The sequence below is a fragment of the Macrotis lagotis genome, chromosome 8, assembly GCF_037893015.1.
Source record: "Macrotis lagotis isolate mMagLag1 chromosome 8, bilby.v1.9.chrom.fasta, whole genome shotgun sequence".
Taxonomy (NCBI): Eukaryota; Metazoa; Chordata; class Mammalia; order Peramelemorphia; family Peramelidae; genus Macrotis; species Macrotis lagotis.
The window spans coordinates 82,209,058-82,227,029 of NC_133665.1; the positions used below are offsets into that span (position 1 = coordinate 82,209,058).

At 32.4% G+C, this 17,972-nt stretch overlaps 1 protein-coding gene across 6 annotated transcripts in view; it reads left to right on the forward strand.

Moving 5' to 3' along the window:
• The window catches only part of CCDC171 (coiled-coil domain containing 171), a 459,446-nt gene that overhangs the window by 261,520 nt on the left and 179,954 nt on the right, over nucleotides 1-17,972 (forward strand). For all 6 annotated transcript variants that reach the window (XM_074197551.1, XM_074197553.1, XM_074197549.1 and 3 more), the window contains one exon: nucleotides 6,064-6,249. In XM_074197551.1, the coding sequence (XP_074053652.1) occupies nucleotides 6,064-6,249 (186 nt within the window). The remainder of the gene's footprint in view (nucleotides 1-6,063; nucleotides 6,250-17,972) is intronic.

The following is a 17,972-nucleotide window of genomic DNA, read 5'->3' on the forward strand; positions in this document are numbered from 1 at the left end:
GGGGAGGAAATTATAAAGCTCAAAATAAATAAAATCTTTCTAAAACAAAAAAAGAACATTATGGAAGCATTCAGCTCATCTCCCTAGGATCATGTCCTTATTATTAATCAATGTAGATCCATCAGTACTGAGTAGTTGAGATGCACCATATGTTTTTGGCCTATAAATAGCCTACAGGGCATAATAAAAGCATTTTGATTTGTGACTGTCTGCATGAAGTTGAATTTCATCTGCTTTCTTACTGAGTCAAGAGTCCTGCATCTCTCTAAGCTTTGCCTGTACTTTACTTTTGATGGAATTAAATGCTGCCTTCTTAGAAATGGATGAACTATCCTGCTGTTAACCCTGTAGAGTTGTTGTTTTTTTTCATTTAGCAGCTTCTATATTTCCCCATCATTTTCTTCTAGCCAGTCTTGGTGTTTGTGCGTATTATCATCCAAATGCAGTGCTGTATACCAAATCTCTGGAAGCTGCCCTGGCTTTTTCTTCTTCTCTGTTGCCAACTATGTGTTGGCTCAGTTTTCCTTCCTAGTTAGCAAACATTTCCTTCTCAGAGAGACACTCTATTCTCTTGACATTAATTTGTCTAGTATTCATTTTGCCGTCAGACTTCTGCTTTGGTTGAATGTGAATATTTAGCTTAGAGAGGATGGGTCTGTGATCAGTCCAGCACTGTGCACCACACATTGCTTTTATCACGTGTACATCCTATCTCTTCTCCTTACAATCACATAGTCTTAACAGATGCCAATATTTGCTATGAGGGTGTACCCAGGAATTTTTATTGCATTTAGGTAAATGGAAGACAGTATTTGTATTGAGAAGGTCATGAGATGTGCATGTCTTCAATGGGAGGTGACCATTGTTATTCCTGTTTCCAACTCCATTCTTCTCAAGGACTCCCTGCCATGTCTGGCAATCTGAATCTAGCATTAAAGTCACCCAGAATTACAAGCTTGTCCTCTTTTGGCACATTGATGATAAGGGTCTTTAGGCCTTCATAAAATTTTTCTTTAACTTCAACAGTGTGTGTTAGGTGGGAAATATGCAATGATGATGGTAGCATGGTGTTTTCCTTGAAATGACAATCTCTTTGTCATGAGGCTGTTGAAAAACTTACCACAGCTTCAAGGTGTTCTCCTTCTCTGTGGCCACTCCAGAAAAACATGTATCCTGCTCTGACTTCAGTAAATTGATCTTCACTTACCAACCTTATTTCACTCAGGGCTGCTATTTGGATATGATTCTTGCTGAGTTCTCTTGCAACAAGAGCTGTTTGTCTTTTAGGTCTATTGGATCTTGTTTTGTCTATGAGTGTGTACAAATTCCATTGATGTTGAGTAGAATCTTCTTTGAAGAAGTTTTTGTAGATCTTTTTGATGTCTTGACTGCCCTGTGGGATCCCCACATGCCAGGTAATCAGTCCAGGGTTAGTTAAGCACATAATTTTTAGGGCAACTTTTCTAGCCCCTTCCTCTCATCAGGAGGTGAGCAGTGCTATCCTTAAAAAGGCTGCTCAGTCACCAGGGGGCTGACAAATCCCAATTTCAGTGGGGAAATGACCCTATGGCCTGGGTTGCCCGTGTGCAGGCTTGTGACTGTAGCTTCCAGTTTATCTGCTCCTGCTGCTTTGTCCCTTGCCTGTCGATGCAGGACTTTGAGGAATGGTTTTGAGTGATGTCTTTTGTTGCATGTGTAAGTTGGTTTTAAGTGAGGTAGAGCTTCATGATGTCACCCACTTCACTTCTCCCTTCATTTTATGAAAGTAATTTCTTCATTCAAGTGAAAGTAATGAATAAGTTTTCCCTTAGTTGAGTTGTAACTTTTCTGCTGGTTCCCACCTATAGTAAGATCAGTAATATTTGATCCATTAGCACCGCATTTATTATTTCTTTGGCATACTCAACCATCAATTTTTAAACTTTTTTTCTAGTTCTTTCACTGTTTTTATTTCTGTATTTAGATTTTGAATGGAAGCCCCTAACACATTTTCCCCATTTTAGGTAATCATACTTGAATCGCTAGGTTTTCTTAGTAACTGTGCATGGAATTTGACTTGACTAATGCTTAGTTTTTCATAAATAAATAGTGAAGGGGTAGCTAGGTGGCACAGTGGATAGAGTATCAGCCCCGGAGTCAGGAAGAACTGTGTTCAAATTTGGCCACAGACTAAATAATTAATTAATTAATCACACTAACTGTGTGACCTTGTGCAAATCACTTAACCTCATTGCCTACAAAAACTTAAATAAACAAACAAATGAATAGTGAAATTTAGCAAATTCCTTATTGTCTTCACTTCTAAACATATGGTGCTGTAGGAGGTCATTTAAAAAAGTTCAGATATTCACATTTATAGTATTCCTGAGCTGTAATTTACATTATGGGAAATAATAAATTTTACTTAATATTCATCTAGATCATATTGAGATGATCCTCCCTTTTTGTTGACAGATTCCCATAGCTCTTATTACAATCTTAGAATTTGCAGTAATAATCTTTTTTTTGGATTTTTTGCAAGGCAAATGGGGTTAAGTGCCTTGCCCAAGGCCACACAGCTAGATAATTATTAAGTGTCTGAGGCCGGATTTGAACTTAGGTACTCCTGACTCCAGGGCTGGTACTCTATTCACTGCGCCACCTAACCACCCCCAGTAATAACCTTTACTAGTCATAAATTTAGGAGTTTGTAAAAATAAGTTCACATGCTGCAAAACCTTCATTTCTCTTGTTTTTATTTCAGATGTGAACATGGAATTTTCAATGTGATATGTGAGGTAGTGAGATTAATTTCTGGTTTGGGGAACTCACCAAAAACTTCTTTGAGTGAATAGTATCCTAGTTAGTTGGGTATTAAAGTTTGACTTTATGCCTTGCCATTTGCCATTTGCCATTTTCTCTACTCCTATGCTATCCAGACTTTTCCATCTACCTTGAAATGGAATGTTCTTAAATGTCATGACTACCCAATCTCTACCAATTACTAGTAACCCAAATTATTACCATTCCTCCAATTGTAGGCTATTCTAGCCTAGTTGAAGCAACAAGGTACCTTGAAGGGAGAGACAAGAATTAGCATGTGTCAGGAAAGTCACATCACCACCACCACCAGCACTGTGGCCACCATCTCCCCTCAGAGCCTGATAGAAACATCTTAGGATTCTGAATCCAAGATACTTGGGAATAGCAATGATTCTAGCTTAGTTTCTTTATCCGTAATCTTGGGAAGCAAGAGGTGGAACCTGACAACAACTCCTACAGACACTATAACCATAGCTACTGAAGATCAGGAAAAGAAAAGTCTTGTCACCAAAGTCCCTGATGCTATCAAATAGTTTAACATTGGGAGCTAATATGATTTTTATCGGTGGAAATAACATAAGAGACATTACCATCTGTTTTGCTTAAGGACTTTGAAATCTTTCTTTTGGATTTGTAGCTAAAACCATCTGCATATGCTGTTTCTTCCATTAGATTTTGAATTCCTTGAGAGCAGGGACTGTTTAGCTTTTCCAATTTTATCCAAAGTGCTTGATGTACTAAATACTTAATGAATTTTTATTTGTTCATTTCTTTCTCCACTCCCTTCAGTTTTTCCCCCTTGCTTTCCTTGCTCACATGTAGCACATAGGTTTGTGATATATTTTTTTTGACAGTTTTTTTTTTTTTTTGTTTTAAATTAGATTTTATTTTTTAAGGAAGAAAATCTATTTCTTCTTACCTTCTTACATTCCCTTCACCTTGAATGTGTAAAAACCCTTGCAATGAATATATATATGCATTTGACCTGCCCAAAGTGAGAATTATTTTAGTTAATTAGTTAATTAAGTTAATTAGTTTAGTTGATTAAGTTAAACTAATAACTACTTTGGGCAGGTCAAAAAATTTTATTTTTTAGTCTTTATCTTTAATTCTCCTTTTCTCAGAATATATAGGTCACATGCTTCATTTTATACCCTTTTAAAACAGTAGGTATTTTAGAAAAGATAGTTGACTACCTGACTCTAGAATCATGGTTGATTATTCTGTTAATCAGAATTCTTAAATGTTTCAAAGTTGTTTGTTTTTATAATGTTTTTAATGTAGAAAATTTTCTCCCTTTACTGGTTATTTTACCTTGCATTTATTCAGCCAAGTCTTTTCTTGTTCTCTAAAACCAAAATATTTTCATCAGTTTTTATATCATGATGAATATTTCATTACTCTGAAATGCCATTGATGTGATATCTCATTTATGTCTTTGCCACAACAAAAAGAGCTATTATAAATGTGATTGTATATATAGGTTCTTTTCCTCTTTCTTTGATCTCTTTAGTAATAGTAGTAGTGATAAAAAAAAAAATAGGTACAGTTGTGTGTGTAGTTCCAAATGACTTTATCAAAGGACAAGAGTAGTTCATAGTCCAATAAAAATCGCATTAATTTCCTTTCTCCCTATCCCCAATTTTTCTCATTTTTGATACTAATCATTTGCTTTTTGTTTTAATTAAAATTTATTAATGGTTTATCCATTTTCTTTTTTTCAAAACAAAGTCCATCTTTAAATTCATCATTTTCTTTTAATTTTGTTACTTTGTTTTTCTGAATTTCATTTTCTTTTTTCTTTGTAATTAAAGTTTTGAAATTTTTCCAATTTAATTATTTTTGATATTTTTCCTTTCATTGGAAAATAATTTTATGAATCATTCTTTCACAATTCAATTCTTTAGTGTATTATTTTTATCTCTAAATTTTAATACTTTATTCAGTATCTCTGTTAATGAAATTTAAAAATTGTATTATGGTCAATAAAAGTTTTTAATAGTTCCAGTCTGCTGCATTTATTTGTGAGGTAGTTTCCTAACCCTGCATTACCTACACCAAAAAACCACAGGTCTGGACATTCTCCCCCCACTCCTCACTTCCTCAAAAAAAAGACAAAAACAAAAATTCTATGGATATGTTAAAAAAAATATCAAAGGTAAAGATCATAATAGGAACTGAACCAATGATTTCCCCTGATACAAGAATATACTAGATAAGGAAACCTTTTTAACTAAAATAAGTTGACATTTTCTTTTCCATTTTTAGCCTTAGATAGTTGCTTAGGGTATTTTGAAGATAAATAATTTGTTCAAGTTAGTAATGTCAGTAGTATAAGTCGAACCCAGGTCTTCTTATCTCCTGGGACAGTTTTTTGTACTGCTAAATCACCCATGTCTTTATCTAAATCAATATTTTTATAAACAATAAAATATATACACCCACATATGTATCATGTGATATAGATTTTTTTACTTATGTTTATTTGACTAATGTCTTCAGGAATGTTACTTTGTGCCGTATTCATAACTGATCTTCATTATTAGATTAGATCATTCAGACACTTCTCTAAACTTTTTTGAAGCATCATTCTAAAATGTTGGAAATAATATCTTTAATATTTTAAGATGCTTATTTTAAATATTTAAATTTAAGTTATTTAATATATTAAAACATTTCAATATTATTTAAAACAATCACAAATATTTATAATAGGATATTTTTAATATTTTATTTTAATTTAATATTTAATGTGTTAATAGGTACAGTGAACTAGGAATAAACTTTTAAAAAGTTTCTAGTATCTGTATATTTAATTAAAATCTTGATTTGTATAGAATTGAAAGCTTACCTTTTATTTGAATGTATTGTGTTTAGTTGTAGGTAAGGTGTTTTGTTGTTAATACTGATCAGTTATATATACAGCTTACTTTGTTAAAAAAGAAAAGAATAGTCTTCTAATATGCTTTATATATTTTCAAATATTTGGTTGGGGGCAGCTAGTTGGTGCAGTGGATAGAGCACCAGCCCTGGAGTCAGGAGTACCTGAGTTCAAATCTGGTCTCAGATACTTAATAATTACCTAGCTGTGTGGCCTTGGGCAAGCCACTTAACCCTGCCTTGCAAAAACCTAAAAAAAACAAACAAAAACAAATATTTGGTTGATACTTTTGCATATTATCAAATATAATTCTTAGGGTTAAATATATAAATATAGTAGAATTATTTTATGACTAAATCACTTTTTTTTCCTTTTATCAGAAATTGATCACCCATGAGAAATTTGAAAGTGCCTGTGAAGAACTGAATAATGCATTACAACGGGAACAGCAGGCCCAAATACTTCTGAATGAACAGGCACAACAGCTTCAGGAGTTAAATTATAGACTAGAGCTACATTCCAGTGAAGAAGCAGACAAAAACCAAACCCTTGGTGAAGCTGTTAAGGTATGAAAATGTACTTTGTGTACAAGTTTTATTTCCTGTGTTTATGAGTCTTTGTGAAGAAAAATGCATATTTGCTCTTTTGGGAGTAGATTTTATACTGGGACGTATTTTCTTCTTTTGGTTCAATAAAGTTTTTAGAAACATGAGCTGCTATTGTCTGAGAATATATAAATATCAACAAGTAGGTTTTTGTTTTGAGGTGATCATATATTCTTCAAGTATGCCAAAGTTGGTTTTATTTATTAATAACTGAATTTCTCGGCTTATAATGTCCACATGACCCACCCTACCACTTAATCCTTTTTTTCTTGAAAAAAATGTCTATTGTTTGGAGCTCTGATTTCTCTTTGCTTCAAACATTCTTTTCTTCTTCTTGAAATAAAATCCAAGATTCAATAGTATGTACTATGAAAGCAAGATATTAGACTTAATTTGTGAATAGAGCAGAACTAACTGCCTCTAGTATTTTGTTGAGTGATACATAAAAAAACCCCAACAAAAAACGAAAAGGAGACATTGGCCTTCCTTATAGAATAGAGGTTAGAAAATTATTATACCTCTAATGATATGTTCTAAAGTTATGTATTTTGAGAGATTCTCAAAGAAATTTCATAGAATTAGGAAAAATAAATTTCATATATAAATAGAAAGAATTCACTGAACTGTGCCAGGAAGAATCCAAGATAAAAATGGTCAGATTTTTAGTTCAATTCCAATCTTACGTTGATAGAGAAAAGTTACATCTAGCTTCCAGAATTCAAAAATATTTTACTGATTTATTTATATAAATTTATTTATATAAATAAATAATTATTTATTTTGGCAAGGCATTGTGGTTAAGTGACTTGCCCAAAGCCACACTGCTAGGTAATTATTAAGCGGCTAGATAATTATTAAGCTCTGAGATTGGATTTGAACTCAGGTCCTCCTGACTCCTTGGGCCAGTGCTTTATTCACTGCACCACCTAGCTGACCTGACAACTGATTTTTAAAAGAAGACAAGAATTGATAAAACTTAGAAATATAGGTTATAATCCCAGAATTTAGAATTTCTTTCAAGGATTCTAATATTTCATTATTGTTGTGAAACAATAATCGTGTCTTATTTCCAAATACTCCTTTAAAACAATTTACACATATTAAATTGAAGTGATTTGATGCTGACAAAATGTGAGACATCTTTTAGCTTAAATCACTTATTGTTTCAGAAGTGTATTTCAGAGAAATAGTAAGAAATAAAAAGTTACTTGCATGTTGGAGTAGGATAACACAGTGGAGTTTGGAAGATAAAGGAAATTATCTTAACCCAGAACAATGCTGCTATCATTGATAAAGAAGAAATTTAGGTTAAGTAAATATCCATAGTTATTAATTTATCAAGTATTTGAAGGACATTTATATAGAAGAGGAATTAGATTTATTTGCTTTTCTCAGTTCCAGAAAGCAAGACTGTAAAGTGTTTTCTTGTGGTGAGAAAAATTATGCTTCATATAAGGAAAAAACTAACTTAATAAGTAGAGCTACCCAGAAGTGGAATAAAATGCCTTTTGAAGTGGTGTATTTTTTTCTCTTCACAAATGCTGAATGATCAAGATAGAAGATTTGTTATTCCAGAACCCACAGTGAAGAAAAATGTTCATTTGTGCACTGAATTCTCTTTTAATGATGGCTTTCATGAAGAAATATTGTCGACTAAAAGTTAGGAAGCAAGCAAGCAAACATTTCTCAGGTTTAAATATAAATATAATTTCTTAAGAGTTCCTCTGAATGGGGCAGCTAGGTGGTGCAGTGGATAGAGCACCAAGCCTGGAGTTAGGAGGACCTGAGTTCAAATCCAGCCTCAGACACTTAATAATTACCTAACTGTGTGACCTTTGGCAAATCACTTAACCCCATTCATTGCCTTGCAAAAACTAAAAACAAAAGGAAAGGAAAAAAACAGTTCCTCTGAACCTTAATTTACAACATTTTTATATGTGAAATAAAATCAATTAGAGGTTTTAAATTTTTTTAAATTCTAATTTATTATTTATTTTTAACAGTTTAACATTTAACATTGTTTTCCTTTTAAAATTTAAGTTCCAACTCTTTTTCTCCTATTCCTTCCCTAACCCACTGAGAAACAAGCAATATAATATCAGTTAAATATGTGAATTCATGCAAAATATATTTCCATATCAACCATATTTCACAAAAAGCAGACAAATTTTAAAAGTGGGAAAACTATACTTCATTCAATTTGCACTCAGTGCTTATCAGTTCTCTGTCTTGAGGTGGATAGCATTTTTTTTTAGCATTTTTGTTTTTCATCATCAGTCCTTTGGAATTGTCTTAGATTTTTGCATTGATCAGAATAGCCAAGTTTTTCACAGTTGATAATCACTGCAACACTACTGTTAATGTGACACTGATCTCCTAATTACATTTTACTTGGCATAAAAGAATATAGGTCTTTTCATGTTTTTCTGAAACTACCTACTCATCCCATCACTGTTTACATAGCACAATGATATTGCTATCATATGCGACAACTTTTTCAGTAATTCCTCAATTGATGAGAATACCCTTGATTTCCAGGGCTTTATCACTTCAAAAAGAGCTGCTATAAAATTTTTTGTACATATAGGGCCTTTTAGGTTCTCTGGAATGATTGAATCAGTTCTTAACTAGTCTGTCTATTTTTCCCCTCATCCCTTCTAGCATTTGTCATTTCTGATAGGTACTTCATAGTGGTTTTCATTTGCCTTTCTCTAATCAGTAGTGATTTAGAGCACTTTTTCATTTGACTATAGATATTGACTTCTTTGTCTGAAAACTGCCTGTTTATAGCCTTTGACCATTTTTCAATTGGGGAATGACTCTTATTATTATAAATTTCACTTGGTTCTAAACTCAGTATCTAATTTGAGATATGAAGTCTTTATTGATATTTATAATCTCTGCTATCTTTTTTAAAAAATACATTGCTCTAACTATATTAAGTTATTAAGTGCTTACGTTGATTTGTTTTTTAAAAATTAGTAAAAGTTTAATATATATTATTAAAAGTTAATGAACATCATTAATAAAAATATGGAGATGCATGCTGTCAGAGATGTCAACCACATCATCTGAATCTGTTATCAATTCCTGTATATTCAATTTGAAACTCAATTAATAGTGTTGAAGAGCAGCCAAGTATATACTGGATGAAGGGTACAAACTACCAGAAAAGTAGCCTAAAGCTCTGAACCATTGAACAAAATAAAAACTAAAAATCAGACTGATAAAATCAGAATGAAAATACATAAAAGTTACCCTCCTAAGCAATACTTTTAGTTCACAAAGTTTTTACCTTAATGATGGATATCCCAGGCTATCAAAGTAGATCCTATAACAATAAATTACAAATATTTTGGATTTAATAACTTAAAGTTGATATATTGGGAATATATAACATGAGCAGAAATATTTCAGATAAGTAAGATAGTAATTACAATTGTTTTTTTGATTTTTTGAATTACAAATTTGAAATTGTGCTTTTGAAAAGTGATACCAGTATTTTAGTGATAACTAATTTCGTTATTTAAGTACAGATCATGCTAGCATATAGATTACTTTGAATTGCATTTGATTGAAATAAATAATTCTTGTCCATCTGGTTGAATATGTTGTGTACATATTTTCAAAGGTGTCATTTTTATACACTAAGGTAGGTTTAGCAGCTACTTCCTGTCTTTGAAAGTACAGTGTAAAAGTACATTTTTAAACATAAACTTTGGATTTGTTAAACAGAAGATTATTAGTTTTCATTTACTACTATTTCTTCTGTACATATCCTAATCCACTGATCCATTACTCTATTTCTTAAACAGTATCAGACAATTTTGATGACTGCTACTTTTTGGTATAGTTTTAGATCTGGTAGAGCTGGAACACTTTCCTTTACATTTTTTTTTATCAGGTCCCTTGATATTCTCGACCTCTTCTTACTCCAGATGGATTTTGTTCCTATCTTTTCTAACTTGGTAAAAGTATTGATAGTTTGATTGGTGCGTCACTAAATAAATTATTTAATTTGGGTAGAATTGTCATTTTTATTTTATTAGTTTAGCCTAACTATGAGCAACCGATGTTTTTCTGATTATATTTGTGTGAAAAGTGTGTTCATATAGCTTCTGGGTTTGTCTTGAGAGGTAAATTCCCAAGTATTCTTTGTTGTCTACAGTTACCTTAAATAGAATTTCTCTTTCTATCTCTTGCCTTGGACTTTGTTGTTCATATATAGAAATGCTGATGATTTATGTGAATATATTTTATATCCTACTACTTTTCTGAATCTATTATTTCAAATAGTCTTTTAGTTGATTTTCTAGGTTTCTCCAAGTATACCATCATATCATTTGCAAAGTTTTACTTCCACATTGCTATTGAATTCCTTCAATTTCTTTTTCTTCTCCTATTGCTAATTCCAACATTTCTAATACTATATTGAATATTGATGGTGATAATGGGCATCCTTGTTTCACCCCTGATCTTTTTGAACATGCCTCTAATCTCTTTATGTCTAACCTTTCTAAATTCACTCTCACCTTCTGCTGCATAATACTACAATCCTCTAGGTATCAATAAAGTAAAGTCACTTCTGATTTAAATATCTGTGGAGCTGCTAAATACTCTTAAGTACTAGAATTCCATGAGGGTTTCTCTTAGGAACTTTAGAATTGATTGGGTATAGGAGACACTGGCACAGAATCACCCAGCATAAGGTGCCCTCAACAGAGAAAGTGCTGAACTCTAATGAGCAAGGCAGAATTAAAAAAAACTCAAAGTAAATGTGAGATATATAAGTTTAGAGTAAGTATTCCAGGTGGGACTATTTGTGCCTGATCTATGGTCTAGCATTCTGAGCTTGAATTGGTCTGGTCAGCCACAGTCATGTACACTATAATTTGTCTCAGACATAGTGATGTCATTTTGGTCCTCTTCGATAACAAAGGAAAAGGACCAACCATACCCATATCCTGTAAATTCAATCTCTTCAACTCTCCTAAGAGAAGTACAATTTTTAGGAGTTCTGTTTCATCCCTTGTAGGGTTGTATACAATTTAATGTTCTTGACCAACTTTTGTTTTTTTCCCCTTTCCATTTTCCTTTTTTATGCATCTCTTGAGTCATGTATTTGAAGATTGAATTCTCTGTTCAGTTCTGGTGTTTTTTATCAGTAAATTTTGGAAGACTTCTATTTCATCTATCTTTTCCTCTGATAGAACATGTTGAATTTTGGAGGGTAGTAAATTCTTGGTTATAATTCAAGGTTCTTTGCCCTATGAAATAACATATTCTATGCTCTCTGATCCTTTAATATTGAAGCTGATAAGTCCTGTATAATTCTGATTGTGCTTTCTTGACTTCTTGCAGTATTTTCTGCTTTATTTGAGAATTTTGAATTTGGCTATGATAGTCCTTGTAATTTTTATCCTGTGGTCTCTTTCTGGAGGTATTCTGTTTTGTCTTCTTGATCTAGTATATTGGCACAGTTTTCCCTGATAATTCCTGAAAGATATTTTCCAGACTCTTTTTTTGATCTAAGCTTTTTTGGTGGACCAGTAATTCATAAGTTTAATCTCCTGGATTGATTTTCCAGGTCATTTGTTTTTCCTAAAAGTTACTTTACATTTTCTTCAATTTTTTTCAGCCTTTTGATTTTATTTGATGGAATCTTGGTGTCTCATAGATTCTCATTGATTCTGTGTTTTAGGCATTTATTTTCTGTTATCTTTTGTTATTCCTTTTCCAGTTGGTTAATTATATATATATTTTGCTGAGTTGCATTCCCTTTCCAGTTGGTTAATTTGAATTTTAGATGAGTTGTATTCCTTTTCCAGCTGGTCAATTTTAGTTTTTGAAGTTACATTATTTTTTCCTAGTTGGTTATTTTTATTTTTAAAGGAGTTGATTTCTTTGGTAAATTTTTCTTATTTTTTCCTTGTATGGCTCTCATTTCTTTTTTTCCCCTGTTTTTCTTCTTCCTTTCTTCTTTGGTTTTAAATTCTTTTTAAAGCTCTTCTATGAAGTTTTGAATTTGAGTCCAATTTATAGACTCCTTTGAGATATCTCACATAGGCAATTTCTCACTGCTTTTTCCTGAGATGGTATTTTTATCATCTCTATCTGCATAGTAACTTTCATTTGTTAGTGCTCTTTGAATGTTTTTGATCATTTTGATTTTTGAACTCTGCTCCTGAGGTATAGAGAGTTCAATCCTGAATTTTTAGTGTTGTAACTGGGATCCCTGGCTTATCACTGGCCAAGATGTTGCCTCTGCAACCCAGGGGTTGTTATGTAGAGGTTTGTTTCCTCCTTTATGTCCAGGGTCTATCTATGCAATGGTTTGTTCCCAGTCCACTCCTGTCTTTTGCCCCAGTGTTCTCAGGGTTCAGACTTTGGCTAGGGTTGGGACCCTCGCTTCTGGCTTGCTATATAACTGTCAGGACCTATGCTGTTGTCAAGGTGTCAGGATCTGGATTGTACTGTGTCTAAAGGCCACCCCCTGGCTTTCTCACCCTCTAGTCTCTGTGGGCTTTACTTCCCCTTTTCCCCCAAGATACAGACCTTCACTGAAGGTCCTCCATGATGTTTATAGTTGAAAACTGGTTCCCATTTTTTCTTTTTGGTAGAGTTTGTGTAGCAGCTTCATTTAATGTTGTGTAGGGAAAACATCATGTTAGCTTCTCACTGACATCTTGACTCTGCCCCAGACGTCCTAATGAAATAATTTTAGTATTCAAAGAACTCTTAAAATAGTAGTGATGAAGGAGGATTGTTTGTTGAGAGAAACCAGAAGGATGATATTTATATCAAAAAGTCAGTCAATTAATGTACCCATTTTTAGCAGTAATTGCAATGCTATTCTGATATTAGTTCCTGGAACAAGAGTTTTAAAGAAAGCAAAGCTTGTGCGTGGGGGAGGAGCTTCAAGTGAGAATTGTGGGGCAGTAGCAGCTGATATAGGGCAGAAAATGGCATGGGTGAAGAAACATGTGTTTGATAGGCAATGGGCCAGCCTCAGGGCAGGAGATAGGTACTAATCCTTTGAAAAATTTGAAATATATTTTTAGTTGTTTGAATATTTAAAGGATAACTGCATAATTGCTTTCCTCCTCCATTTTTTAGAATATGATTTCAAGTATCTTGATTTTGAATAATCAAAATCAAATTCTTTCTTATCCTTCCTTTATATTCATTAACTGTATGTAGAATATTTGTAAGTTTCCTGAAGTCAGAGACTGTAGCATTCTATGTTTTTGAATTCCCAGCACTTATCATAAATCTAGAAGACATTAGGTACTTAATAAACACTTGTTGATCACTCTTTTAAATATAAGAAAAAAATTTAAAAATAAACTTGGGAAGTAACCTATTTCTCATTAGACGTAATTTAGGATGCTTTAGCTGTAAAAGTAGAATTTTTTTTTGAATTAATGAAGTCTTTTGAGGTTGATTTTTTTTTAATGTACAAATCTTTAAGGCTACTTCAGGCAGTAGTGTTCATATCCAATAACTGGTCATAGACAGATATGGTTCACTAGTTATATTAGAATCATTTAATTACTGAAGCTACATAAGATATTATATATCTTAATAAGATTTTGAATCCTTTAAAAAGAATAGTTTTCTTCTCAATTGTTTATAGAAAAAATTCATGTTTATGACATTTATTTTTATTAGATGCATGAAATCATTGTTTTAATTCTATAAATTGTGTGAATGTCAGAAAGGAGTCATAATTTCCTAATTTGCATAATTTGGTTGGCTTTTCTTTTGCAGTCTTGTAAGATCATCACTTCAGTGGTTGTATTTTTAACCTTACATATTTCTTTCCCCTTGAACATTTTTCAGAAAGGCAGAGGACTGACAGGATCCTGGCTGGAACTTCTAGCTGTGTAACCCTGGGACAGTTGTAAGGTCATGAGAACACAGAGTTATCATTAGAAGGTGCCTTGGAGAGGGCATCTAGGCCAGTTTCATTTTACAGACTAGGAAACTGAATCTCAGAGAGCATTAATGACTTGCCCAGGGCTACCCAGAAGCAAGACCTAGATCCTTTTATTCCATTTCTCCACAGTGAAGTTGGGTCAATTCACTGTGTTATATATATATATATATATATATATATATATATATATATATATATATATATATATACATATATATATATATATATATATATTCCTTATATCATTGATTGTGACATAAAATTGCACTGTTTATATCACAGGTTATTTTAAGAAAGATACTTTGCCAATATTAAAATACTTATAAACTGAAGTTCTTAAAAAAATTCATTCTTTTTATGCCATTTTAATGTACTTTCTACTATGTAGTATTAGCTGGCTTGGTTCACATGACCTCTGAAATTTGGCATTACTTATCTGTTTAGAACCAGAAACTCTCAAAGCATATAAAATGTATTATTATGTAAAAATATTTCAAGTTTTACAATTGAAATATTAGTAATCAAATACAAAATTGGACAATGTTATATGTAGCAACATGAAAATATATAATTCCTATAGAATGAAGTATTTAGGAAACTAAATACTTTTGTACTATTTTCAATATCTGATACCTTTCCTTGATTGTTGCATTATGGCAGACATTCTTAATACATTTCATTTCGTTGAATTTTCTGTATCTGTATATATGTATTCATACATATATTTTGATAATTCATAGTGTTACAAATCAAAGTTCAATAATCTATCCTTGTATTATCAATGTGATTTCTGGACTATTTCTTTCTAATTCTCTTTCTGTCTTGTCTTGGGGTCTTTTACAGTCTAGAGTTTATATGTGATTCTCATTAGCCCAGTGTAATAAGCTTTTTTTTTTCCTCTTTCCACTTCTTAAGTGACTTTGCTCATTTGCCAGCAATATGTTATCATATCTCTTATAGGTCCAGTTGCCATGGTTTGATATCTACATCTAAGTATAGTCTTAGTTTGATTTTACAGTACTCTTTATAATTGAAACATTCTTTCATATCTATTGTTTCCCCAAATAGAAGAGGAATCGTTTGAAAACAGATTCCTCCCCCTTCCCACACTTAGCTCATGAGGAATGTTTAATATTTTTTACTTTCCTTTTGATGTTTCTTCCTCATCCCTTTCATGAATAAGAATGTAAAAAAGAAAGAAAAGAGTTTTATTGGATGTTCTTATGTTAAGAACATAACCCATTTGTAGAATCACAAATTTCAGTCTAGATCAAGTATAATCCAACCTATTATTTTACAGTTGAGAAAGCCAAAGCTCACAGAAATGTAATCACTTGCCCTGAGGTCTCATAAGTAGCAATTAGCAGATCTGAGATTTGAGCCTGTATATGATTGGACCAGAATAAAGAGGAAATTCATATGCTCTCCTCATTTCTGATGTAGGGAGGTGTTTCTCTCAAACTCATGGCACTGTGCTTTCAGAGCCTTCTTACTTCTTTCCTTTGATTTTTAAAAAATTCCTTGTACAAAACATTAATGTTTTCTTCATTTTTTTACCAGCTTGTCCCATCACAGTTTTTCTACATCATCAGATTCTCCACAGCATCATCAATTCTCTTTAAAAAATGAAAGAGAATTCTTTTCTAAACTGTGCATATCCTTTTAATCAGCAATACTAAAGGTCTATTAAAAAAAAGAGAAAAAGGACTCATGTACAAAAAAATAATTTTAGTACCTCTTTTTGTGATGGCAAGGCAATAGCCACTAAGGAAGTGTCCATAATTGGGGCAAATGACTAAACAAATTATAGTCATCAATGTAATGTACTATCATTGTGTTGTAAGAAAAGATGAAGGGAAATGATTTTAGAGAAAGGAAGACTTGTATGTGCTACTATGATATAATGTAAGCTGATTAGCATCAGGAGAACAATTATGCAATCACAATAATGTTATAAAGACAGACAGCTTTGGTAATCTTGAGACTTCTGACTAGTCCATAGTTCTCATGATGAAACATGCTTTTTAACATCCTGCCAGAGAAATTATAGACTCAAGGTATTGATCGAGACATGTTTTTTTGGAGATAGCCAAAGCAGAATTTAGTTTCATATGACTACTCACATTTGTTACAAGAGTTTTTGTTTTGTTTTGTTTTGTTTTAGTATTTTGTTTTTTGCAAGGCAAATGGGGTTAAGTAGCTTGCCCAAGGCCACACAGCTAGGTAATTAAGTGTCTGAGACATATTTGAACCCAGGTACTCCTGACTCCAGGGCTGGTGCTTTATCCACTGTGCCACCTAGTCGCCCCTGAGTTTTTTGTTTTCTTTTGCTTTTTTTCTAATTCGTGGTGAAGTGGAAAAGAATGAAAATAGATTTCTTAGTTAAAAAAATCTAACTAATTTAAAAATTTAAATGAATTATTGGAAGTGTCTTATTTGTTTAAATATCTATTTTTTCCCTGTGTGGAATTATACTCTTTTTTGTTGCTGAACAAGTTATTCATTTGTCTTTTGGAATATCAAATTTCTTAGTTATCCACTCTTTTGTGGTGGCTGCACAGTCTCATGTCATGCTGATTGTAGTTACTTAGAACTTGAATTCTTTTTTTTTCTGGTTGCTTACTTTATTTTTTCATTTTATCTGGAAACTCTGAATTTTGACTTTGATGCTTCTGATTTTTCATTTTTAGTTTTCTTTCTTTCTTTCTTTCTTTCTTTCTTTCTTTCTTTCTTTCTTTCTTTCTTTCTTTCTTTCTTTCTGCAAGACAGTGGTGTTAAATGACTTGCCCAAGGTCACACAGCTAGGTAATTAGAAAGTGAACTCAGGTCCTCCTGACTCCAGGGCTGGTGCTTTATTGACTGCACCACCTAGCTGCCCCCATTTTTAGTTTTCTTTCTGAAACTGACTAGTATATTCTTTCTGTTTTACTTTGTCCTCTTGTAACAGAAAGGGTAATTCTTTAATGATCTCTTGAAATATTATATCCAAGTTCTTTTTAGGTAGTTCAATGATTAAATTATTTCTCCTTGATCTGTTTTACAGGTCAGTTTCAAAAAAAAAATTAGATACCTTACATTCTTGTCTCATGGAGTCATTAATATCCCTTTATTTTTAATTTTTTTTAGGTTTTTTTTGCAAGGCAATGGGGTTAAGTGGCCTGCCCAAGGCCACATAGCTAGGTAATTATTAAGTGTCTGAGGCTGGATTTGAACTCAGGTACTCCTAACTTCAGGGCCAGTGCTCTATCCACTGCACCATCTAGCCACCCCTTATTTTAAATTTTTAAGAAGTCTTTTGTTTAAATAACATTTTTACCTGAGCTCTTAATTTTCCTTCAAAGTCTTTTCTTCATAGTTTTCATTTATTTTCCAATTCATTGTTCTAGCATTCTAGTTTCATTTATAAAATAATTATTTAATCTTAAAAATATTCTTAATTTCTTCTAATAATTATAGTTGAAGTGTTACTTCAAGGCTTTTCTTTTTTTAAAATTTTATTTATTTAAGGCAATGGGGTTAAGAGTGACTTGCCCAGGGTCACACAACTAGATAATTATGAAGTATCTGAGGCTGCATTTGAATTCAGATCCTCTTGACTCCAGGGCTGGTGCTCTATCTACTGTGCCAACAGGCTGCTGGAGGCTTTTCTTGTTTTGAAAATATTCTTTATTTGGTATCTTAGATGTCCCTATCATCACATGGTTGCTGTTGTTGAGTTATTTCAATTGTGTCTGACTCTTCCTGA